Source organism: Cydia amplana, chromosome 16 (genome assembly GCF_948474715.1).
Source record: "Cydia amplana chromosome 16, ilCydAmpl1.1, whole genome shotgun sequence".
Classification (NCBI taxonomy): Eukaryota; Metazoa; Arthropoda; class Insecta; order Lepidoptera; family Tortricidae; genus Cydia; species Cydia amplana.
The window spans coordinates 10,829,027-10,855,851 of record NC_086084.1 but is presented as its reverse complement, the minus strand read 5'-3'; the positions used below and the strand labels follow the sequence as shown (position 1 = coordinate 10,855,851).

The following is a 26,825-nucleotide window of genomic DNA, read 5'->3' as shown; positions in this document are numbered from 1 at the left end:
TTCAGAATGAAACTCTTCATCGCTCTTGCTACCCTGGTGGTGCTGGCTGCGGGCCAGACCACGTACACCCCGGAGAACGACGACCTGGACATCGACGCGGTGGTCAGCAACCCGGAGTCGCTGAAGGCCTGGTACAACTGTTTCGTGGACAAGGGCGAGTGTGACAAGGTCCAGACCAGCTTTAAGGGTAAGTTAGGGTGTAAAGCCATCATCCAAAGTATCAGACTATGCGTCATAAACGTACATCGGGGTTTTCGGTGCGGGTATGATTTCGTGTATTTATAACTTTGTTTATTGTAAAATAATTACCAAACTATGAATTAAACGTAGGTATAGTAAGGTCCAAATATGCTTAGAAATGTTAAATTAGTATCGTTTTATACAGTTTTTACTTGTTATATGGTTAGTGTAAAACATTCCCGCACCGAAAACCCCGATGTATGGTCATAAATAGTAATACTTTCTGATACTCGTAGTTTAACAAAAAATATATGTAAAAGAGATATAATTGTACGGCTATTGATGACTGACTGTACAATAGCAATATCTACAATCATTATGCGATAGATTAGATTTCTTCCCTAATGCATTACCTACGTTACGTAGTAACAATGTGTAGTACTTGGCTCATTTAGACGGTGCGAGAAATTTGCATGCGAGTTTCATTACATTGCGTTATTTGATCCTTCGGGTGAATTTTTGTAACCTCAATGGTCCGCAATGTAACTAAAATCGTATGCGAGTTCGCGCGCCGTCTAATTCAGCCCTTAGTAGTGAGTGTAGTGAAACAAGCGACGCGCAAGCGCAGCATTTGCCAGATCGCCGATTCTGATTCAACCATTTGTCACGGTTTTGACACGACCCGAAATATTGATTTGTGCACGCAAGGACAAAACCATAACAATTTTATTAAATTAAAATCGGCCTCCTGGACTAGTCTGGCATCTAGATGCGTCCAATGTTTTGAAAGTTAAAGTAAGTAGTCAAACTGTTGGTTAGTGCTTTGAAGCTGTAGCTTTGTCTTGTGTGAAAAAAAGATAGGTAGGTACACATAGTAGTACAGCAGAAATGGTTAAAAACGTATTTTTTATATAAAAAAAAACAAATACGGTGTATTCGGGTATTTCCACATGAACGAATAGTGCGGATAATTCCGAAAGCTGACTCTTACTACAACGGAATATGAGTGATTTTACAATGATTTTCGGGATTACCCGATTTCCGGAATTACCCGAATAAACCTTTAGTGCCTATTTCTACATTTACAACTTTCGTCTGCACGTCTGATATTACAAGATACTTAGCATTTTTTTCTGTCTGTATTTTTTGCCATTTTTGACAGTAAACATTTTTGTGTTTTTACAAAACCCACTTGATTAACTAAAGCTGAAACTTTAAGCTGTTGGAATGCAATAGATACACATAATATTGCTATGATACTCTGCCTCATTAGGCTTAACACACTCGTCGTTTCTGTGTAGAGTAGTTACATAGGTGCCTATACCTACACATACACGTGTGTCATGTGTGTGGAATGACTGGACGACGCATTAAAGGTTGTCTAAAGGGGCCCACTGATTATCAGTCCGCCGGACGACATTAGCCTGTCAGTTAGAACAAAAAGTTGACAGTTCCGAACAACTGACAGGCTGATATCGTCCGGCGGACTGATAATAATGGGCCCCTTTATAAAAATTTGATTAATCAGTGAAGGACGAATCACAGTAAATATTATAGTTAGGTACTTATACACACAATATAGTTTACGTATTTTTTGTTATTTATTGACCAAAAAGTACAAAAGGTGCACTTAATGCCTTAAGGCAACCACTTGGCCAAACAGAAATTAGCGGTAAGAAAAAAAGTTAAATCCAGGTTTAAAGATTTTAAAGTAACATCAGGAGGACCGTAGGCTAGTTTGCTATCGTCATGGCATAAAACAATAATAAAATTGTTTTTTTTTTTCAGTTGATCTGCCCGAAGCGATACAGCAAGCGTGTGCTAAATGCACGGCGCCACAGAAGGTTATCTTGAAGAAATTCCTTGCTGGCTTGAAGGAAAAGGCCCCCGCCGACTACGAAGTCTTCAGGCAGAAGTTCGACTCCGAAAACAAGTATTTTGGACCGTTGGATAAGGCTATTGCATAAATTATGGCACTCGATATGTCCAATTAATGTTACAGGCGTAATTAACGCATATGTTTATAACGATCTTGTTTAATTAAATCCTGTCTATTATTTAATAAGAAATGATCTTTTATAACTCTCCTTATCCTTATTAACATGCTAGAGAAGGTAGGTATAAGAGGTGCCTCATTGTCTCTGCTTGGCAGCTATCTTACAAACCGTAGGCAAGCCGTCAAGCTGGGGAACCACGTCAGTAGTGAACGCTTAGTTACATACGGGGTACCACAGGGTAGTGTCTTGGGGCCGACCCTATTCTTAGTGTATATAAATCAGCTATGTGATATGCAGGTTGAGGCAGGCAATATATTTACTTATGCCGATGACACTGCCATTGTATTCTCGGGAAACACATGGGAAGAGGTACGACAACACGCAGAACGGGGACTAGCTAAAATCGCAAGATGGCTACATAACAACCTACTCACCTTAAACACATCTAAGACTAACTATATCGCCTTCTCAAATTATACACGTACACAGCCGGACTCTCAATTCTCGATAAGGATCCACACTTGCGAAAATCCTACACAAACTAAATGTTCCTGTCCAATTATAACAAAAGTAGAAAGTACAAAATATCTGGGTGTTATGGTTGATCAGCGTTTGACTTGGCATGCACACACTGAAAGCATTATGGCAAGAACCCGTAAACTTATCTGGACCTTTAAAAACCTTAGACATGTAGCCACTAAAACACTCCTAAATCAAATCTATGTATCACTAGCGCAATCAGTACTCGCTTACTGCATTACCGTTTGGGGCGGTGCTACCAAAACTAAGTTCCTAGAGCTTGAAAGGGCTCAAAGAGCACTCCTAAAAGTTATGTTGTTCAAACCCTACACATTCCCTACTAGCGACCTATATATTATCTGTGACCAATTGTCTGTACGAAAACTCTACATACTTCAGCTCACACTAAAAACTCATAAAAATACCAATTATAAGCCAGACACAAAAATCTCACGCAGAAAAAATAGCAATGTTTTGATCATTCCGACAGTAAAAACTGCATTTGCTAGGAGGCAACAAACTACACAATCTGCCTACCTATATAACTTCTTAAATAAACATATAGATATTTATTCCTCTTCCAATTTCGAGTGTAAAAATAAAATAATAAAATGGCTAAAATATAAAACTTATAATGACATAGAGAAAATAATATCTAGAAACTAATGTAATCGTATTTAATTCATTCACTCACACATACACAATCAAACACACACACACACACACACACACACATACACATACGCCCGCGCCCGCGCGCACATATTTATTATATAAAATATTCTTACCATTATTATTAAGTACTTACCTATTTCGTATACTAGTCGCTGGACTACTGTTCAGAAAATAACTGGAATTGTACCTATTGTTGCATATACAGTTTTTAGTTTTTAGTTTAATATCAATATTTGGCATGACACCTACTGTTTTTGTAATTCTAATTCTAATGTTTAATTGTAATTGCTTGTTATCTAATGTTAATAGCATAATAAAATAAAATAAAAAACTAACTGTAAGTTACCAACAGTGGAAGAGCGGTATTCTCTTAATACAAGTATTTACAATACTTAAAAAGAGGTACCAGCCCAATTATGAAAAATTGTATGCTACCAAATAAATAATTATAATTTTTTTTTAATTTAATTTAACTCTGCCATAACCCTTCTTATTTTAACGCTTTTCCCGGTTGCATCCTACCGGACCTCATGGTCTGCCCGGCAAACTAGTGCCATGAAAGAAAGATTGACTGCTTGTTTACATAATTACCTAAAAAATAACTATATAGGTATATCGTCCTTAGGTAAGGACCGACAATACACAAACGTTGATGTGTAGTATGTATACAAAACGCGAGAGTTTAAAGTTTTGTATACCGGATAGTCAATGACATCAGTGGGTCTTTTTTTGGACCAGATTTTTTGTATTTGCTTCACGTTTTACGGACGCATGCGTTCTGTTTTCCCATTGGCTAGACCTTCTACAGTTAGCCAATAAGATCACACGCCAAAAATACTCCTGTACTAACGCATAAACAGTAAGGAAGTTTTAAACCTCAGTCTCAACCATCTTTGTGTTGACATCAACAAAGAGCATATAGTTTTACTAGATCTATGTACATATCGCTTCCTCATCTTGTGATTGAAGGCTGAATTTGTACGTGAAGCATCACTTTATTTAATCATGCATTAAATATGAGATGAGGTGGTTATATATAGAAGTAATTCCAAACATTACGTCATTAGGATCAGATCGGGCATTGCGAAATATATTTTGCATCTGCAACGGTTTACGAAATAAGGATAATTTCGGCAAGTGATATAAATTTTAAATGGATTGAGACAATGAGAGTGTTTTTGTTTTGCTTCATTGTTTGTTCAGTCGTGTCTCAGGATTATTACAATAGAAAATACGACTATTTCGACGTTGATACGTTGGTTGAAAACCCCAGGCTTCTGCAGAAATATATGGAATGCTTCTTGGATAAAGGGCCTTGTACCCCAGTGGGAAGAGTTTTCAAACGTAAGTACCCAAGATCTTAACCTAAGTCCAGTCATAATAATTTATATTATAAGTATTATAACAGATTTATTAATAGCAATACTAACCGATCTTTGAAATATAAACAGGTGAAACACTGAGCGTAAATTAAGGCCCATATTCAAATACAAGATTTGAATTAAATATATAAAATACACGTAAGTACGCAGTAAAGCTAAGTAAAGCTCGTGTATAAACACCCTAATTAAACTGTAGTATGAGTACATTTTTTTAGCTAAGCTACTACGCACCTGAAACCATTTTTTTTCACACATGGTTATATTGACGACTCTTTCTTATCATCGTAGCAAAAGATATTAAAATCGACATTGTAATTTCCATTCCATGGTTCAGGAAGTTAAATAATAGGGCAAATCAGCCATAAAATGTTCAATGAACATATTGAGACAAATTGTTATGGTAGGTTCAGTTTATTATTGGACACTGATTTCATACTTTAATTTAAAAAAAGGTTTCCAAGTCGCTTTGTCCTTGACCGCGTGGACTATTTCTTATTTTAATCAGTTGCCATCTGTCTTTTGAGTACAAAAATAAGCTTAGTCTAACAACTAACCAAGTTTTGTACGGAACACTAAAAACGGATATAACACAAATTTTCAGCAACAACCTGTAATTGGTTCTATAATTCTATTGTAGTTTGTATACAGCTGTTGGTGTTCCATATATGAACACTTATATGAAATAAAAAATAATAACTAAATAAAATAAGTTGAATCCAAACACTTACAAGCCACATTTTCAGGGGTCCTGCCAGAATTAGTGGCCACAGGCTGTGCGAAGTGCACGCCGTCGCAACGACGCTTCGCCAAGCGCACCTTCGAGGCTTTCAAACGAGACCTTCCTGAGAGCCACGCCGAGCTGAAGAAGAAGATAGATCCTACCAACCAGAACTACGAGAACTTTGAAAGGAAGATCGCTATTGCTTAAAGAAGTTTAGCCTTGGAGGTTTTCAAAGTACCTAAATAGGTAGGTATAAAATAGAAATTTATTTTCGTTATTATGAGCTCTATCATACTGGGAATATTCGAGCGAAAGACGAGTGCGTAGGTGCTCGAATATCGTAAATATCTTTAATATTGACCGTTGCACTCCAGGTCAAAATTCAAACTCTATTCAAATTCAATCTGACTAATCAATGCGGCGCGCTGCCGCGTATTTATTTAATTTATAATCTCAAAGTATCTGACATGCATATTAACAGTTGACATATTAATTATTAATGTAATCAGACTATATTTGGATCACCAAATATTAACAATCGATTGTTTAACAATTTAGAAGTGCATAGTATCGACCAAGTATCTATTTCCATATAAAAGGTATCTATAAATAGAACGCATAGACAATAGATCGTAAATATAAAGTACCATCGACACCTTTAAACTGTGTTTTCCTTTCGACGCAAGAACCAAAACCATGAGTTACTCAAGTTTCCTGGTAACGTGCAGTAATCCACGTATGTTTGGATTATAGGCTGTAAGAGACGGAGGCAAACATGCTGGTTGCAAAGGTCCCATTGCTCGAATGTGCTGTTCAAATCGCACCCTAAAGTATACAAGACTAAAGGTCAAAATCGATTGACCTTTTACTAGTCCAGCCGGGCCGTAAGCCGGTGAAGGTAGTGGGTTTATCGTCGTCAATATAAAAGCACTGTCGCTTTCTGCTGGGCTAGTCTTTGGGTACGCTATTGAGAGTAAAAGGTGGGTGAACATTTTACGAACCGCCGGTTATGTTATCTTACTGAGAAATATTGTGATTCTTGTGAACTAGAGTGGAACAGAGCGCAATCTACACAACCTACAACTTGCCTATTTGGTGAAGGAAATGCCTCGCCAGAGGCTTGGCTGTCGTTTTTGTACTTACTTTCCGCGTTCAGTTCCCTTCATTCGTCTTTGGTATCAAACTTGTATCACAAACTAATCAAAATTCAAGACACATGGAACGGGTATATGTCCATGAGTTCTATGCGAGCAGATTTCATTGTTATTCGGTATTTCAATCGTCTCGCACGCCCTTTAAAATATAATTGAGCTGTTTTGATTAATCGAACGATCAATTTGAATTGCAGAATCAATATGAAGAGCTATATCGTGTTTGCTTGTCTGCTGGTCGCGGTGTATGCCGCCGACAAATATAACCCAAAATACGACAATTTTGATGTGGAGACGCTGATCACAAACGACAGACTACTGAAGTCGTATATAAATTGCTTCTTGGATAAGGGCCGCTGCACACCTGAAGGCACGGATTTCAAAAGTAAGTAGCCGTTCTTATGATTTTTTTCTTTTTATAATTATAAACCATGGACCCCTTTTAACAATGTTTGATAATATATTTAAAGGTAGTCCATGCTAAGTAGTAATGTTTTAGATTGGTACACAGTTTTAGTAGGTAAACAATCTCTCCACCGCTACTTCTTTCGGTACCTAACGGTAAAGCTCCAAAATAAAAGTTTTTTTTTTAAATTCCTATTTCCTGTTTACAAATAGCTGCGAAAAATGCAGCGTTGGGTCAAAACCTTTACAGTGCAACTGTACCCGAAAGACTTTTATCACATAATCTACCTAATTAGGATCTTAATGATAATCTACTACCTACATTTATAATAAAAGTTACCTTACAAACTTTACACTAATGTACCTATGGTAGGTATACAGTTGGTGTGGTTGCTAAAATTAACTCGTTGTAAATACTGATTTTCAGAGTATGTCAAGCTACATGGATGATCCGTATCCTAGGCTTAAAACAAAATGTCATAGTGCTAGTGACGATTAGTTAGGTATGAATTAGCCGGATTCGTTCCACCGCGGTATAGTTTTGTTTTGCAACTACCTCAACATATTAACAGTTTTCTTGGTTTTTTGTTGTAAGTACGAAACTTGTTTGAGCGATCACAACTTTAACGTATTCTTTAATAATAACAAGAGCCGGTCAAGGGTACGAGGCGGAAATGTCGAGATATCAGGTATTTAAACATGTCGTGGAAATTGCCTTTATTGAAGGAGTATTATTTTTGTCTGAGTTTAACTGACCTAGAGTGAGATCTGGTAATTTCGATGCATCCTCAGCTTTAATAATAATTATTACTTTATTTTGGCCGTAGTTGTTAAACATTCGGCTTTTGTGTGTGACGTAAATATGTAGGAGATATTTACACGAACATTATAGGTATGATTACGAAACAAATACATAAATTAATTTATCTGATGTCAAATATTTAAAACTCTTCACCTCTCATTCATACGTGTGAAACCATTCAACTGAGAGTACAAAAAAAAGTTTACAACCTCGATACACGTTTATATTAGTTATCCCGGAAATCATCACACTAAGGGACGGAAATCTGTATAATCTATGGGCATAGAATAGGATGTACCTATTTTAGATCCGCAGCTTTCCGTTTAATTTATTATGTATAATTTTTCCAGAGACCCTGCCTGAAGCCGTAGAGACTACGTGCGCCAAATGCACAGAGAAACAGAAAGGCAATATCAAGAAGGTGATTAAAGCGATCCAGACGCGACACCCCAGGCAGTGGGACGAGCTCGTCAAGAAGAACGACCCGACCGGCAAATACATTGCCAACTTCAACAAGTTCATTGAGAGCTAAACGTAGTTTAAAAAACTTAGGATAAGTTAGAATAGGAAGTCTGCTACGATCTCCAAAAAAGATTGAATTTAGGCCCTTAATCCAAATAAATGGAGATTGACCTAAAATCTCGCATTAGAAGATCGTATGTTGCCTATGCCTCATCTGTTGTCGATAGGTCCTTTTAAAAATCTAAATGATTTTCTTAAATTGGCAAATTAATTTGTTCACCCGCTTAACTGCGTGGAAGCATTATTTATTGTATTTTCACAACATAGACTGATATTGTAATAAAAGATATCCGACAAATTTTGCTGGTTATTTTCCTGGAAACGTCAATCCCGATAATCGTGCCATGTTTGGTTGCCTAACATACTGTATTGGTCATATACTCGTACAGGCCCGTGGTGGGATTAAGGCAAGCATTGCAGTGTGAGCCGTCGCACAAATATAAACATTAAGGGAACTACCTATACTGCTAGATTATGTGCGGAAAGAGAAGAGTCGTGGAATATATTGGGCCCCATACATTCCACGACTCTTCTTTTTCCGCACAGACTAGTAGAATAATTTTGGTCAACCTATGTGTCGACACTACGAAACGCACCAGAAACCTGATTTATTTGGTTATTTCACACGCAAACTGCCTTTACCTAAATGATCTAATATGACTGTTTTGTAGTTTATTATATCTGAGTAAGTGAGACAGTACAGTCAGCTCAATATCATCAAAGATATTATCAAACATGATGACTAAATAAGTTCACTGATTGTTTTAGTTGCCTCTTCAATGTACAAATTATAAATATTTGTAGCCGAGTATACTTAAAAAATCTAAAAGAGTTATTTGGATGTTAATAAGAGACTTTCAAGAGACGTTATGATATTCACATATTACCTATAGGTATTTCAAAGTACCTATTTATATTCCTTCGAATTTTGGATTACCTATCATGAAAAGTTCAGTCATAAGTACAATATTACATATGCGACAGGCTACTACGTCAACACAAATACTTGAAATAAAGTAAAGGTTAATTGTGTTAAATATTTTTTGACGCTTCATCGTCCAAAATATTATAAGAAGTGACTGTACAGTCTAAAACCCAAGCTGACTGTACGTAGTAATTGTAATTGGTGCGATTGCGTGTCGATTTGTGTGTCAAGCGTTGCGCAGACGCGAATGACGTAACGGTTTCATTGGCCGGTTGTATAATGCCGAGGCATAATCTTTGACACCGCAATATTTTTGCATCATATGTCACCATACTTCTGTTTACATCGGGAACGATCTTAAATTAGGTTTAAGAGGCTAGTAAAAAACAAGTGAATAAAATGGCGACCAAGATCGCAGGCACTGTTGGATGAGGGCAACACATGCCAAGTCTATGTTAAAATCTTCCGGGGACCTAGCCAAGATCACATCAAATCAAAAAGTCACGTGATTATTTCTATACATTATTTAAGTTTCGATTGGCGTTTTCTGTCAATGATTGTCATCTTGGCTAAGCTCCCAGAAAAGCTTTTGGTTGGCATATTGATAAAAGAGGTTCCTAATTTTCCGCGATTTTTATAGTGCGTCAAGCAAATCTTGTCAGTAGCAATGTACTGCAAATTAAAGTAGGGTAACACCATGTAACACTCAAAGAGCAGAATTACGCTAAGAAAAGCAGCAATGTACATCGAACCAAAACGTGTTTATTTTTCCGCCCTCATACGTCAGTTCGAGTGAATTATCATAACCTCAAATTTTAGTAATGTTTACCGTCAAAGAGCATGATTGTACATTGTAGTCACCTTAGCTTTGCTTGAGGTCATGCATAATCTTGGTATATTTTAATGGTGACAGCAGAAATTTCTCTTGAAATAGAAACGATTCTGAATGTAAACAATAAGATGATGGCTGTCATTCACGATCCACATTCCACAGATAACACACAGATGACACGCGATTTTGGAATTATTCGAACACAGTGTTGCTAACCCGCGATTTTTCAAATTTGCCGCCGTTTACTACTGACAAGATTTGGTTGATCCAGTATAAATAAAGATAATAAGTCATGAAGAGGAGACAACTTGATGACCAATAACGTCACGAATTGTTTTTATCCAACCAACGTCATAGCAGAAAATTGTTTTGAATGGTTTTAAACCACAGACTTGTCATTTTCGCGCTCGCGCTTGACAGACAGCTGAAGTGTGCGAAAGGGAAGCCATCACGTATATGAACATACCATGAGTGCGAAAGAGTCAGACTACCAATGAGAAAACGTGACCACTTTTGACTTTGACGACGGCCGCGGACGGCCAAGAGCGTATCACAGTAATTTTCAAATTGAAAAATATACACGGATTAGGACGAAAAGTATTAAATAAAGTAATTCAGTGAAGATTGTGTCTTGTAGTGTGCCGGATTTCAGTGTTACAGTGCCAAATAATCCAAGCAAACACTAATTTCAGAGGATTTATGATATTCCTAGCGAAATTTTCATAACGATATTTTGTCAAATTAACAGCGTAAAAAGTGTAAGAAGCCGGTTTATAAAGTTCATTATAAGTTTTTCTTCCTTTGTGTGCTAATATTTTATCATATTAGCCTATAATTTAAAATATTTTGTGTAAAAACATAACCTGTTACTTTACGCTAGGGCTTGACAAAATGTTCATATGACAGTATCGATAACTTGTCGGTATATTAATAGCTATGTAATTATTTCTTCACAAGACATCATTAAGATATTAGCTTTTATAACCGACTTCAAATAATAACGATTGTTATACCTTTTTGAAGGTGCTCATGTTTAGCGGTAAATTTAAACTTCACTTTCCAACACAGTAAGAGTTACATTAAGATAAGTCTGCAACGATTTTGATAGTACACACAGTGCAAGTGTTATTTATACGTCATAATGTCGTAGAATTTTAACGTTTAAAATAACACATTTGAAAAAGTAGTCGATAAAGCAATGAAACATCGACAGATTATTAATATGTTGTAACATGACATCACTATTTTCGATCTCACATAGACAATTTACGCACACACTTGCATTTCATTTTTGGTCGCACTTTTGAAGATTGACAGTTGTTCTAGTCATATTAATTCTATGTTTTAAACCATTAATAATTTGACACGTTAAAAGTAGGTAGAGCCCGTGCGGAAAGAGAAGAGTCGTGGAATGTATTGGGCCCCATACATTTCCTCACAGACTCTAGACAAACATTTATGATTCAATAAATAATTTGTTATTTCTTGTCACGGTGTTTGTAAGTGTTGCCTGTTGACAAGTAATAATCAAGCTGAAGTGAGAAGTTTGTGTGTTTGTCCATCCATTAGCAATATCCTTTAGCTGTTGGCGTCAAACTGGTTGGTTGGATAAATAGACGCCGTACTTGGTAACTATTTCATAGATGTATGTCACCTTTAAAGATAAATGATGACAGATTTAAAGTGATAATATTTGATGTATAATCATTAGTTAACACTTGAAAATGTTTCTAACAACTCTTGTGGCAAAATATTTTAGGAGTCTAGGCGAAAAATCGAGGTCTTATCTGGGCATTTTTGAGTTTGTATGTGTTTTCGGAGCCAAGCTCGGTGTCCGAGATATTAAAGTTTAACCAAGATTAAGTATGTATAGCCATATCACCTTACGAAATAGACGTAGATAGAGTTGACAGAAATTCAGAGGAAAATCTAACCGGTTTTTCCACTTCTAAGAGGAAAATTGCCTATTAAATACGCAATATTCAAAGGAACTTGAATGGCAGTCGTCACCCACTTAGCAAAGTCGTAAATATTTAAATGTAGGTAACCGAATTATAACCAGTATCAAGGTCAAAGACGCGATGTAACAGTTAGTTATATAACAGCGCCGAAGATGGTCAGTGAGTATGAATGCAGAATATACAATGCTAGGTGATGTTAGTAAGTAGGTGAAATGATGATATGGTGATAGAGCAGTGGTTCCTAACCTTTTCAGTCCGGTCACCCCTATGACTAATTAGGGAACCTGATTTTACCCCTCGTCCCAATGGTAATAAAAAATAAAACGTGTACGTTTGTTGTATTGTTAAATTAGGTTAGCTTGTTACCCCCGTAAAATACCAGTTTTAGCCCCACGGGGGTAATTATCCCCAGGTTAAGAACCACTGTGATAGAGGCTTTGCCATAATTTGTCACAAACCGTGGAAGGTCAGGGTAGTTCTAGCCTCTTCGTTCTCCTCACACTCACTCACTTTTTTTTTTTTTTATTGAGAAAAAAACAGTCTTATAATAAACATAAGAGCAACTTAGCTAATAGCTACAAATTGATTTATTTATAGACCTATAGTTCCCTAATCTACAATGCCTCAAGGGCCTATTTTAGATTTAAGCTAGTTTTTAATTTATTTTAGTAATACACTGTATATATCTTGTTTGTAAATAAATTATCTACAAATTGTATCGAGGTACAATTAAAAAAATAATAAATAATATAAACTTTGTTGGCTCAGCGACCCAACATGAGACTTGGCCTCCGACACAAGACGGGCGCCACTTTTCTCGGTTCTGCGCGACCTCTCGCCAATTGTTGACTCGAAGTTCGCGCAGATCCGCCTCCGTCATGACCATTGACCAGTGATCGGATAAATTGGCGTCATTGCTCGCAATAATGTGGACGTCATGTCCACATTATTGCGAGCAAAATTTATTAAATAATTAATCATTTAATTAGTTTCTAATCAGAGGTTAAATTTTGATTCCTAATCAATAAATAACACAAAGATTTCTTAGAATGTAAATTTATTAAAGAAAATAATCAGTATGTTTTCCAAATTTTCTGTAGGTACGCATTTTTTATATCAAAAAAAACTATATTTAAGTGCTCTTTATTGACTAGGGAACAAAATTAAATCTCAGGTAAAAAAATAATGAAATGATTAATTATTTATCAAATTTGGAGTCATGTCCACATTCTTGCGAGCAATGACGCCAATCTGTCCGAACTCTGGTCATGCCGCACCAACGATGGGGCCTCGTTCTCCTGCTAATGACTATTTTTAGGGCAATAATGTAAAAAGCCGGTTACTGTGTGTGCCTTTGCCAATTTATGTTTTCGGTATTGTGCTGTACCTAAGCGAGCGCGTGTGTAATGAAATAAGAGCGAATGTGTAAAATGATCCAATTCTCCATGAAATTAAAAATTATTTTCTACAGCTAAACGTGTGTAAAAGATTTTGGTGATATAGCTGACTATCTATTACTTGAATTTTGCGCCTCTTGTACTGAAAGCACAAAAGAAAAGAAAAAATTCGCTTCCTACTTCTACAAAATACGCATTGCTGGTCTTATTTTTTATCTAATACCTTTAAACGAGCAATTCTTGCATAGTTATTTATTTATTTATATATTTATTTATTTATATGTATATATATTTCGGGGATCTCGGGAACGGCTCTAACGATTTCGATGAAATTTGCTATAATATAGGGGTTTTTGGGGGCGAAAAATCGATCTAGTTAGGTTTTATCTCTGGGAAAACGCGCATTTTCGAGTTTTTATATATTTTCCGAGCAAAGCTCGGTCTCCCAGATATTTACTATAAAACAAGGTTAAACTTAATAAAACTTGAACGTTATGATTAAAATATTTCTTTGCAAACATCATCATCCATAATCATAATTAATTAAGTAATAATTAATTTATTATCACTATGCTTTAGCTCCACATTAGTTCACGCGAAGGTAAGATAAAAAGGTAAGGTAGTCCGATGGAATAGCAGAAGTCGTCGTTTTCTGTTCACTTTTATTATCATCTTGAAAAATGACCAGGATCTTTGGGATTAAAATACGCATGTCCACATCTTCCTTTTTTGACACGGGCGTCTTGCACATTGATCGCATTCTACCACAGAATAAATAATAGTACCTACTAAGTACAGAAGACTCACTCTCTAACAAAACAAAACGCGTCTGTTACGATCAGCACAGGTATGGCCGCTAGGTGGCGACAGCGCCACGCGCGGCTTATGGCTTTCCCCAAAATTGGGGCCGAACGGATGTACTTTTAGCTACCTGTAGCAAAGCGACGAAATCGCGGAGTGAGACACGCCTGATTCTACTATATCGTACCACCAGCCGGAGGTCCGGTCCGGAGCTCTTGTAACTAGTTACTAAGGCTGAAATGCATGATATTTTTCGTATAATTGAACTTAATGTGTGCAGCCGTCCATTTTGAGCCTTTACACTTATCTTTTCAAGAGCTATTTACTTATTCTAGCCGCAGGATTTATTCAAGAGCCGTAGTCTTTGCAGAGTTTTTAAGGAAGATAGGTGACGTAGCATTCTGGTTTTTAATTTACTTGGACTCCAGTATAAAAGCGGTGAATTTCTGTTCATGTTCTCCCTTAGGGTCGTACTTCGCCCTGAACTCTGCGAACTCGGTCGGTTTCCTCTCCTGCAGAGCTTTGACTGACTTTCTCATGTTCGCCTTCTGGACATCCGAGCATTTCTCACAGGCGGTTGCGACTACTTCAGGGAGCAGCTCTGAAAATTATATGAAATAATAGTAAAGGGTTCGAGAGAGTAGTTAGATAAAAACAAAGCATCAATTAAGAGTTAATTGTGTGGATTCCGAATTACTTCGTTAAGGAAAAAAAAACTAATGTATCGCAAGATGGTTTTAAATATATCGCAAGATGGTTTTTGATTAAATAAACGTGCTAACAATTTGTAAGTACGTTTGAGCTGAGCTAGGTGCAATGTAGTCATAAGAATTATTAGCCAGCTGAAATGGAGTGGACTGATCACGTCTAATATAGAATCAACAACCTGGTTGGAGAAAATTGGTTCTGGAGTAAAGATAACGATACGTTTACGAGCGAAACGATACGTTTGGGTGGACAAAGTCCAGGATTGAGTAAGTAATGTAATTCAACACGGAGAAAGTCCCGTTCTCCGGCGGAAAAACTTTATAGATATTGTTAAACTAATACACCATCATCATAAAATAAAGGATTTAATACAATAACAACAGACATAACTTGGGAAACTCCATTACGACGCCGCCATTTCGGCGATGCTCATCTGTCAGTGCTTGCCGCGCTAATAGTGATGTGACCTTTTCCAATACCGATTATTGGGCTGCACTCGCGTAAGCCTCATTATCGGTTATTAATATTTAGAAACTTACTTCAATGATATTATATAACCATAAATTATTCTCATACTTGAGGAGCACAAAAAATACTTCCATGTTTATTTCTGTGCCTACGAAGAAATCTGTTATTTTTGATTAATTTTCTCATTCCATCCATCTTTGTCACACTCGTTGTTAAACATAAGGTCGTCTCTTTCTCTTTCGGTGTGCGGGAGCTCGTTAGCACGTGCACATTTCTCGCTTGTCCAGCCGCGACTAAAGGCAACTTGTCCAATAGCTACTTATGTCACCAAGTAAGCGCTTCAATTTTGGAACGCCTATAACCTATCTTGAGTTATAAATCATTGACTTACTTCGGAAATCAGCGGAGTGCTCCACCGTGCACGGTCCCTTGTCAAGCATGCAGTTGATGTAGGCGGTGAACTGAGCCTCGTCGGCCAGGACCTTGTCCACGTCGATGGAATCGTACTTGGCGTCATAGCAGACCACCAGCGGGGTGAAGAGCGCGACCAGGACGAGGAGTTTCATAGTGATGATGTTTGGCAACTACCTAGGGATATGTACAGACAAATTAACTCTATTCATGAAATGAAAGTGATGAAAGCCCTGGCCCCTATTTCACCACCGTGACAGGTGCGACAATTGTCGACATCACTGTTACTGACGTCACAGGCCTCCGTAGGCTAGGGTAACCGCTTACCATCAGACGGGCGGTGTGCTTGTTTGCCACCAACATGTTAATTAAAAAAAACTCCACTATATCGCCAGTTAATAAGTACTTATTTTGCGAAGCTAATGACAATTGTCACAAGAAACACGACAATTATCACGAAATTCCGACACAAAACTCATTTGCTGTCAAGAATTACCGAAAGTTCTTTTAAATCTTGTGACAATTGTCATCATTATCATCATAAACATCGCAAGATATATACCTGTTTTTTACCGATATACTTAATAAAGTTTTATTAAATAATACAATGATGGTGGCAAACAGGTATAGGGCCCGCCCGATGATAAGCAGTAACCGTAGCCCATGAATGCCTGTGACGTCAGCAACAGTGAAATTTGTCGAATTGTAGCACCTGTCACCGTGGTGAAATAGGGGCCAGAGTCAGAGATCAGTCAATGGCAAATCCGTGATCTCTTTCCCTATAAGTTAAACCCCCAAGAAACATGGATAACTATATAATTTAATACCTTTAAACGAGCAATATATCGGCGGCTCTAACGATTTCGATGAAATTTACTATATGGAGGTTTTCGGGGGCGATAAATCTATTTAGTTAGGTCTTATCTCTGGGAAAACGCGCATTTTTGAGTTTTTATATGTTTTCCGAGCAAAGCTTGGTCTCCCAGATATTTATATAGACCGGTACTATGTATGGTGAACCAGGATCTATTGAGGGTGCGCCATGTTACGGAAATTGTTGGTACTAATTTCTGGCAATGGCAACAATTTTAATAATAGACAACATCTACCCTCTATGATAGTTGTCAATATTGACAATGTAAACATTGCTTTGTCTAGTTTCGTGTGAATTATTATTAGACTGCAATAATCATGCCGAAAGTTTTAGATTTTACAGAGAAGAAAGTTGTAAATAGTGTATAGTTATTTATTGGAAAAAAACGTGCGGGAGAGAAATTTCTTCCATTAGAAAACATAACGAAATTAGCATCTGAATTGACGGGTAAGTTTCAAACTTATGGACAAATGTCACTATAGTCAGGTCGCCACGATTTGGTTGATGTCTTGTAATCATTTGATTTGTGTATTAGGTGTATCGCATGCATCGGTATCACGGATTGCTAGCGAAGGGCGTAAGGGCGGAATTAAACGACCAAACCTAAAAAAAAGAAAACAAAAAAAGAAAATTGACTTTACGCTATGAATAGCTTCTTGAGCTTTACGTTATAAAATGAATTTTATCTAAATCGAGTCAGCCATTTAAGCGTAAAAACCGAAGTAATATCCAAACATCAAACTTCGCACTTATTAAAGTTGTCGGAATAAAACAAAATCATCTGCTAATTTCCATTGTCCCCACTATACAAATTGTTGCTATATAAAATTCAAAACGAGCGCCCTCTTGACAATACTCCCAAAGTTCTGGTTTACCTATATATGCATGAGAAAATTATAAAATAATGAATATTCAAATATTCTTACCAAAATTTTTGAAGTTCCAACAAGAAAAGTTCAGATGAAACGACAAACTCTGCAACCGATTTAGGCCATTTATACCAAAATACGACGGAAATTCATGATTTATCCAAATTTTATTAAATTGCTTTGTTCGTAGCGTAATGTCGAAATAATGGTTTAGTTCTGCCATTTGAATTGCTGAAACATTACAGGTGACCTTCAGGATTTGGTTGGTACAAAATACTTATTAGTATTTACATGGAATTTTTCTCTTATCTGTTATTAAAATCAGTACAAGTTTCAATCGAAACCCACGCGGCCACGTGTAGCCTTAAGGTGACAGTCCATTTTCAACCGCAGCTGCACTACTGTTCATTTTACTATGGAAATTGACAGTAACAGCGACGCGTTCAGTACCAGTAGTGCAGCTGCGGTCAGAAATGGAATGTTACTCTTAGTAGTACGGTCGCATTTTTATCGTTTGTCACCATGCCTGTCACGTTCTAACAAGTCTGTAAGTGTGAAAGTGACGGGCATAGTGATAAGTAGTCAATAAAAATGGAACCATGCTGAGCCCGCAGGTTTCAATGGTTAGTTAGGTATATTATGAATTTTACCTACTGATGCTATCGCACATGAAGGCCAAGTATATACCTACATATAGGCTGACGGTTCCATGATGAATTAATTTTATTTTTAGGCAAGAGTAGTTATGTACAGTCAAGTGTAAAAATATGGGTGCATATAACTTACTCAAAATATGTCCCATAGTTCTTAATTCGCTGAAATAAGAGCTATGGAACATATTTTTGAGTATAATGTGTGCACCCATATTTATCCTTCCTCTCCATCCTCAAATATGCAGATAACGAAACTTTTAGCGGTAGGTTCTAAGCAAGGTGCCTAACATTATGTTGATAGCAATAAACCCCACTAATAATTTTTCTGTCTTAAGTATAAAGAATTCTGCATGGCGTTCCAATTGTACTTTTTGTGCATTTTTAGGGTTCCGTAGCCAAATGGCAAAAAACGGAACCCTTATAGATTCGTCATGTCTGTCTGTCTGTCCGTCCGTATGTCACAGCCACTTTTTTAGGGTTCCGTAGCAAAATGGCAAAAAACGGAACCCTTATAGATTCGTCATGTCTGTCTGTCTGTCTGTCTGTCCGTCCGTCCGTATGTCACAGCCACTTTTTTCCGAAACTATAAGACCTATACTGTTGAAACTTGGTAATTAGAGTATTCTGTGAACCGCATTAAGATTTTCACACAAAAATAGAAAAAAAAAATTTTTTTTGGGGGTTCCCCATACTTAGAACTGAAACTCAAAAAATTTTTTTTCATCAAACCCATACGTGTGGGGTATCTATGGATAGGTCTTCAAAAGTGATATTGAGGTTTCTAATATCATTTTTTTCTAAACTGAATAGTTTGCGCGAGAGACACTTCCAAAGTGGTAAAATGTGTTTCCCCTCCCCCCCTGTAACTTCTAAAATAAGAGAATGATAAAACTAAAAAAAATATATGATGTACATTACCATGCAAACTTCCACCGAAAATTGGTTTGAACGAGATCTAGTAGAGTTTTTTTTTAATACGTCATAAATCCCCTAAATACGGAACCCTTCATGGGCGAGTCCGACTCGCACTTGGCCGCTTTTACACGGTAAATTCAATACAATGTATGTACAATGAAACTATGTCATAGTTTCAGCATGCCTACATATTCTGATTCTCACGTGCAACCCGAAAGATTTTAACAGTGTATTTCTGATCATGTTTATAAACTTAAATGCCCTATAAACTTTTCTGTTAGGTATTCGCCTAGTTTCAGAGTTAATAATATATGAATACCAATTAAAAATAAACCATAAATATAGTGGCGACGTCGCCACTATGTGACCTAGTCTAATACTTCGCATACTTAAACTAGGTTTTACGAAAAAAAAGTGAAAATTTTAAGTGACAGTTTTGCCAATAGCATTTACTTTTAATGTAAAAAAAATAATTTCAAAAATCGAAAATACTAAAAAATATTTTTTTTGCGAAATTTTACCTAAAATCATAATATGTATATTTAAAACAATGTTGGTCTCAGAATTGGGTAATTACAATATTTCGACTTGCTCGTGAGCACCTTGTATTTTAATCAGAAGTGAGGAATGAATAAAGAAGTTTTAAATTTAACAGAGGCTAGGTAGATTAGGTAGTCCTTTTGAAAGGGGCTTTTAACTAATAATAAGGACTAATGGGAGCAGAAGAAAAAGTATTTATATTAAGGCATCGTTAGATGCTTTTTAGTTTCTAAGCCAACGCGTTTTCATTGGTCTTGGGTATAGTAGTTAATTAATTAATGTCACATGCCTGTCATATTTATATATTGTATCTTTATCTAGTGTAGAATAGCCTCCTAAGGCTCAACGAAAAATTGAGTATGTAGTCAGTACGGCCCGTAGTCCTACCAGTACTACTATTGTTTTATACTCATTCAGACCCAAGTACTTAAAAGACTTTTTTAAATGTTATTGTACTTATACAGCACTTTGATTTTTTTTTACGAACTTGTTAAAGGGCTCACAGACAGAACAAAACAGCCCTTTAGAAGTTCGTACACGCCAATTTCGATAAGCGCAAAATTTGAAATGGGTTTTCTATTAAGTCCTACTGGTAGGACCGTGGTACGCTATGACTACACGATTGTTGTAGGAGCTGGGTCTGAATAAGAAAGTTAATAAGTACTATGGGTAGGACCTTGGGCCTTAGGAGGGTAGGTATTTCATTCCATAAATGAAATTCTATTTTTTTAGGCGCTCGTGTGTTACAAAAATGATGCAATTACTGTAATGACGGTAGGTACAATAAAGCAACATTTAACTTAATGTTCTTCATATGGCTCATTTCAGTTAATGCCTACAATTTTGTATTAGATCAAAACTACTTAGGTATTTGTATTCAATGTTTCAAACCTAAGCCGCATGAATGAACATAATTATGTAAGTACATATATACCTAAATATTAACACGGTCTCGGTTCTCGAGGAACTAGGTAAAAAAAACACAATCCACATCAACTAATGACGTTTACTCAATTTGCCTTTTCTTTTGAGTACTTACACACTTGGTATTATCCATTGATGTAGAATAAAGAACTGGATACCCAATCAGCCGCAAAAAATGGCCCCGCAAAAGTAACGTGAAAACAGATCACGCGTTACTTTTTCGTTTAGTCTTGTTTGGAACGCTCAAATGTGAAGTTGTCAAAAATGACGAAATGTGCAGTAAAAATATGCAAAAATAACAACGATAAAAAAAGGAAAAAGGATGGAATTTATTTCTTTCGGTTAGTTCTTTTGATAGCATTACAGAATTTATGTAATCTGGTGGTAATTTCACGGTTTTGAATAAATTATTTTGTTAGTACCAAAGAATCCCTGTCAAGGAACAAAAATCCAATGAGTCGATGTGAGGTCTATATTTTTTTAAATTTTTATATAGAATTCATAAGGAATATTATTATGTTTAAATTCAAGATTTCCAAGAAAACCTATGCGACGTGCAGAGTGGACTGCTATTATAGCAAGAGATAGGGGTGATGCACTTTTTAAGCCATTCAAAACGGCACTTGTGTGTTCGGCCCATTTCCCTGTTTCTGACATATACACCACCAATAAGGGCCTACATCGACTAACTGCAAATGCTAAACCTGTCTTAAAGGTAAGTCAGTTCATTTTAAACTGCATTCTTAAATTTATTTTAATGTATAGGTCATATATAGAGTCTGGCTAACCAAAAATTTTTGACAGATATTTCGTTGTTGTATCACTAATTGTCTATGATTTTAAAAAAGAGCTAAAAGTCAGTTGTCAATTTATATCATTCATTCAAATTGTTTGCGGTTTATAAGGGGTTTATTTTAAATATTTTTTATAATTTTAATACTGAGTGAGGTCCGCAAACTATTATTTAAGCTCGTTAATCATTACGACAATGTGCGAAGTCGACGTGTAGCGTTGTATACCTAACGAAAAACTGCAATGTTTACAAGTCCTAAACAAATTAGGAGGTTGGTGCTCTATAAATATTTTGATATGTACTTAGCATTTAGCATATTTGGCATAGTACTTATGTACTTTTTTTGGTGATGGATTAATATTACGATATTATCGAGCTAGATCTTATTTACACTACATTTCATTTTTCGCTTTGTTACAATGGTGAGAAAGTGTAAACATATGTGTTTATCGTTGACTGTACTTTATATAGTGGTAGAAATTATGTAAGCTGACTTTGAGTGCACGTCAACGTATATTTAACTTATATCCTTAGGTATCTTACGTGTGCACAGAAAATCAAAAATATTTTCTAGTATCATAACTATAACTCCTACTACACAAAGTGTGACCAGCCTAAGATTTTTTGAATTTCCCGCCAAACATTTGTGTAATATTTCAGTAGCCAGACTCTAGTTTAGTTAAATACTTTAAATAAAACCGGCCAAGTGCGAGTCGGACTCGCGTTCCACGGGTTCCGTACATTAAGTCCGACTCACGCTTGACTGCACATTTCTAATAGGTTTTTCCTGTCATCTATAGGTAAAGAACTATTTTGTGTATTTTTTTCATAATTTTAGACCCAGTAGTTTCGGAGATAAGAGGGGGGGGGGGTCATTTTTTGCCTATTTTCTTGAATAACTGCTAAACTATATATCCTCTAATAACAAAAAAAAATTAGATTCTTACAATGAGCTCTTTCATTTGATATGTAACACGATATAGTTTGAAAAACTTTATTTTTTAATTTTATCATTTACCCCCCAAAAATGGCCTCCATATTTAAAATTCATTTATTTACGTTACACGTCCATCTTTGGGTCACAAACTTACATATGTGTGCCAAATTTCAACTTAATTGGTCCAATAGTTTCGGAGAAAATAGGCTGTGACAGACGGACGGACAGACAGACACACGAGTGATCCTTTAAGGGTTCCCGATAAAATTAAACCATACCAAGAACCTGTGTACGTTAGTTATAATGAGTAATAACCGCGATAGTTTAAGGAAGAATATAAATTTGTTTTATTTCTTATTTTGATTTTTCTGTAAAATTATATTAAAGTATACCAAGCGACTCCATTCGTTCATTATTTTAGTTTGACGTAAATACAATGGTCACGTTACGTTAGTGCCATCGGACTAAATTTTTTAACAGTGTTGGTACCTCTGTTTGCAAATTTGACACTTAACGCTTACGACATTAAGCTCTTTTATGTACGAAACATTTATCTTGACTCAAAATTTACGTAAGCGTTTTTATCATCAATGCAAATGATGCGAAACGTCATTGGGATCCACATTTGTTGACGTTTTTGTTCTGCTTTGTGTGTCTATTTCTTTTATATTAAGTCAGTGGTATTATCAAATGATATATTTCCTTAATTACATTTGACGTATTAACCGCTCAATACAAATGCACACCATCAAGAAATGAATAGAATTCATTTATCTATTAGTCTCATTAGATTACTTATAATGTACAAATAGCAACACTCCTAACTGTACATCGGTAGACCTTATTACAAAAGGCATAAGGTCCACTAATTTACAGTTAACAGTGTGGGCGATGGTATAAGGGTATTAAGTAATGAGCCGTGATATAATGTCACTGCATCAATAGATTAAGTTTTATAATCATGCGATCAGCAATTCTTATAGTTAAACAAAACGTTTCAACTTTAATTGTCGTTCTAATATAATTTTTTGTACTTGTAAGTACGCTTGAATAATATATTCAGCACGGAGTTGGATTGGAGTGACAAAGGTCCAACCACCTTCATTTATAAACGGTTTTGCGGGTTTCATGGATGCCACTTATTGTGTATTTGACAAGTGTTTGTAGTGCCAGTGACGGAATTGTAAGGAATAAAAATGTAAGTGTTCAATCTTTACTTACACAAATAAAATTGCGTATGTATGTATTTATATCGGGGTCCCGTTGTTTCTCATAAAGTTTTAAGTCATAATTTATTGTTTGTCATATTATCATTAGTCATAAAACTGAAACCGTTAATATTTCAGGATTTTCGTTAGGTTATCCTATAGATAGGTTAGGTTAGATTAGTTTTGTTTTATGGCAATCCTGAAAAGTGACGCGTTTCTGAACCAAATGAATTATGACTAACGAAAATTCGGGCAAACAATACATTATGGCTTAAAACTATTTGGTAAACAATAGAGACCCATTTATATCACTACATAGTATAAAACAAAGTCGCTTCCCGCTGTCTGTCTATCTGTCTGTATGTATGCTTAGATCTTTAAAACTACGCAACGGATTCATGCGGTTTTTAATAGATAGATCAAGAGGAAGGTGTATGTATAATTTGTTAACCCGTCCGAAGCCGGGCGGGACGCTAGTTAGGTATAAAACAAAAGAGGAATATTTCTTCTCACTTGATAGTCTCATCGGAAGATCAGCGCTGCAAGTCGCCAGCAACATGCTGAAATGAGGCCATTTCAGTATAGTTACTGGCTGAGAATATGACACTTGCGTGTTGATTTTAATTTCTTTATTTGCTGATATAGGTAGCAATTGTTTTTTCGTATATTATGATTTTGTGTACAAATCCAAAATTAAGAATCATTTTTTATTTTTATTTATTTATTCAGATGAAAACTTTTGTTTAAACACTGGCAAAAACGTAGGTACCTACTTATATTCTTATGTGTTGCTTGTATGTATAACAGATTTCATGTTATTTTTCATAACAAGCATGCAAAGATGTTGCAAAGATCAGAGGCTAACTACTAATTAATATAATAATTCCATTGTTTTCAGAATCATTTAAAATGCAATTATCGATAATTCTACTCGTCTGTACCGGAGCCCATCTCGCTTACTCCTACGACGAGAAATACGACAGGATAGAGATAGAGAACATAGTGGCCAATGAAGACATTCATAAAGCTGTTAACGACTGTATTCTGGGGAGGGTGGACTGCGGTCCATATTGGGACGAAGTCAGAGGTACCGTTAAGTATACATAAGTATAATTTATTTTGGTCAAAGAGGAATGGGCACTATAATATGTGAAGTAATTCAAAGTAAAACAAAAATCGTATGTACGTTATCTTTAAGGCGCCGTGAGTTCAGGTCGCAGCTAAGAACTGAGTGGACAGCCGTGCGTGCCCAGGATCGCGGATATATTGATCCAGTAATTTTATACATTTTGCGTTTGCGTTAAATCCGGTAGTTCTGATTTTTTGCAGACTTGTTTATGATGTTGGCCCAATGAATAATCCAAGTTTGTGACCTCGAGCGCCGAACGCAACTTTGTCAAAAATCGAAAAAAACCGCGAAAATTTGGTTTTTTTTTAGTTTTGGACGATTCTAACCCTAAAGGACTAGTTTTTGATAGTACTTTCCTTAGACGTTTTTAAAGAAGACTAAATTTGCTACAATACGAGATTAGAACTGTCTCTGTAGATTGAACAGTTTCCGAGATAAAGGCTTTCAAAATTTAGATTTTTTTGAAATTGAGCTCGTAAGCTAAGTGAGTGCAGTGAGCAGTGAGTATGCACTTTTGTTTTTTTGACAAAGTTGCGTTCGGCGCTCGAGGTCACAAACCTGGATTATTAATTGGGCCAACATCATAAATAAGTCTGCAAAAAATCAGAACTACCGGATTTGACGCAGAAGAGCCACGTTACAAAATTCTACAATTTCACTAGATTATATTGCTATTAAATTGGATTTTTTTAGTAATTTCAAAACTAACAGCTAGTAATCGATGAGTTCGATCAAAAATATAGTTTCGGTTTTTTAAGAAGCAATTTTCATATTTATAGCTTTTGTGCAAACATTGGTACAATTTTTATGATACGTTTTAGACCTATGTTCGTGATTTTTCCCTATCGAGTTTGTTTGATTAGGTTTCCAATCGATTAAGTTATTAAAGAAAGGCCTAAAGATGTTTTTTGTTTATGTTTTTTGGTAACCGTATGGTGTTCTAGAAAAGCGCTGCGATTTTACAAAAACTCTGCTAGCTGAATCCACGGCACCTTAACTACTTTGTTAGTGCTGGCTTAATAATACCAAGAGTGATTTAACTGCCTAATTTTCTTTAACACTATTTTTTGATAGCAGGTGAGGATCACTTCCAAACACCCAGAAATATGATCAACTGTCGAAAAATTATAATTAAAAATTAATCTTTATTGATTTCAGAGCTAGCGGCAGAAATCGCTGTGGACCGCTGTGCGCATTGCACGGAGCGTCAGAAGGTTGTGGTGGGGACATACATCAGCGCCACCAAGAGCAAGTACCCCGACATCTGGCGGCAAATACACCAAATGTTCAAGAAGATTCCACAGAAATTATAATTAACTTATACTTATTTTGCGCTACAAAAATCGGAAATGAATAAAAATACAGTTTTAGAGTCGCGATGATGATGATGTGGCTAAAGTTTTATGAGCTATCAAAACCAATTTGTTGGATAATAAATAAATTATCTAAATAAAATGTAGATTTTTACATTGTTTTTTTTTTTAATCGATTCTTTATACATCAAAAAACGAAGTTAGAAAGATTGTACAACTAAACATCTAAGTTTATTTATATCGAAATCGCGCAAGGCTGATACGCGCAATGCAACAAGTACCTATCAGAAGGTGGTTGTGCTTTTTTCACATATTTTTTTACTTAGAAGTGTTTCGACATGCCTAACCAACAGTCATATAGTAATCAGTTTTTTGCTCACTGCCCAATCTGGATGCCACACCCTATATTCTATGTTCAATTCAAAATTTACCTACTCTATAAATTTAATTCTTTTTTTAATTTTTACCTTTAATGAACAGAGATTTACTAGCAACTTTCTCATGTCAGTCACATTAAAATTAGCGCGTTAAAGACGACAAAATACGTGAATAAAGGTGACAGTCCATTTCCAACCGCAGCTGCACTACTTACTGTTCATTTTACTATGGAAATTGACAGTAAAACAGCGACGCGATCAGTACCAGTAGTGCAGCTGCGGTGAGAAATGGAATGTTACCCTAAAGGTGACGTTCGGATCTCAACTGCAGCTTCATTACTGTTGCGGCGTCGCGCGTCGTTGTTATTACCGACGCTGCATCTGGGGCCCGTTTCTCAAAAGGCCCCAGGCCCCAGGGGCCCGTTTCTCAAAATCT

General features: G+C 36.2%; 4 protein-coding genes across 6 annotated transcripts; 3 read left to right on the top strand and 1 right to left on the bottom strand.

The window, feature by feature from the left end:
- LOC134655209 (ejaculatory bulb-specific protein 3-like) lies at window positions 1-2,197 on the top strand. The gene is made up of 2 exons (XM_063510658.1): window positions 1-187; window positions 1,969-2,197. The coding sequence occupies exons 1-2, from the start codon at window positions 7-9 to the stop codon at window positions 2,145-2,147; spliced, it is 360 nt and encodes a 119-aa protein (XP_063366728.1). The 5' UTR covers window positions 1-6; the 3' UTR covers window positions 2,148-2,197.
- A 2,116-nt stretch (window positions 2,198-4,313) lies between these two features.
- On the top strand, window positions 4,314-8,650 carry LOC134654986 (ejaculatory bulb-specific protein 3-like). Of its 3 annotated transcripts, none has more exons than XM_063510443.1 (3): window positions 4,314-4,715; window positions 5,497-5,708; window positions 6,823-6,961. In XM_063510443.1, exons 1-2 carry the CDS (start codon window positions 4,538-4,540, stop codon window positions 5,679-5,681), a joined length of 363 nt encoding a protein of 120 aa, XP_063366513.1. In that variant the 5' UTR covers window positions 4,314-4,537; the 3' UTR covers window positions 5,682-5,708; window positions 6,823-6,961. The 3 variants fall into 3 exon arrangements, with proteins under 3 accessions (XP_063366513.1, XP_063366512.1, XP_063366511.1); XM_063510442.1 differs by lacking the exon at window positions 4,314-4,715 and adding an exon at window positions 8,183-8,650 and having other exon boundaries at window positions 5,569-5,708; window positions 6,823-7,010; XM_063510441.1 differs by lacking the exons at window positions 4,314-4,715; window positions 5,497-5,708 and adding exons at window positions 6,352-6,454; window positions 8,183-8,650 and having other exon boundaries at window positions 6,823-7,010.
- Window positions 8,651-14,612: 5,962 nt separating this feature from the next.
- On the bottom strand, window positions 14,613-16,030 carry LOC134655208 (ejaculatory bulb-specific protein 3-like). The gene is made up of 2 exons (XM_063510657.1): window positions 15,838-16,030; window positions 14,613-14,871 (listed from the first exon to the last, which is right to left on the bottom strand). Exons 1-2 carry the CDS (start codon window positions 16,010-16,012, stop codon window positions 14,684-14,686), a joined length of 363 nt encoding a protein of 120 aa, XP_063366727.1. The 5' UTR covers window positions 16,013-16,030; the 3' UTR covers window positions 14,613-14,683.
- An 8,438-nt stretch (window positions 16,031-24,468) lies between these two features.
- On the top strand, window positions 24,469-26,027 carry LOC134655206 (allergen Tha p 1-like). Its single transcript, XM_063510656.1, has 2 exons — window positions 24,469-24,657; window positions 25,858-26,027. Exons 1-2 carry the CDS (start codon window positions 24,480-24,482, stop codon window positions 26,010-26,012), a joined length of 333 nt encoding a protein of 110 aa, XP_063366726.1. The 5' UTR covers window positions 24,469-24,479; the 3' UTR covers window positions 26,013-26,027.
- The last annotated feature ends 798 nt before the right edge of the window (window positions 26,028-26,825 follow it).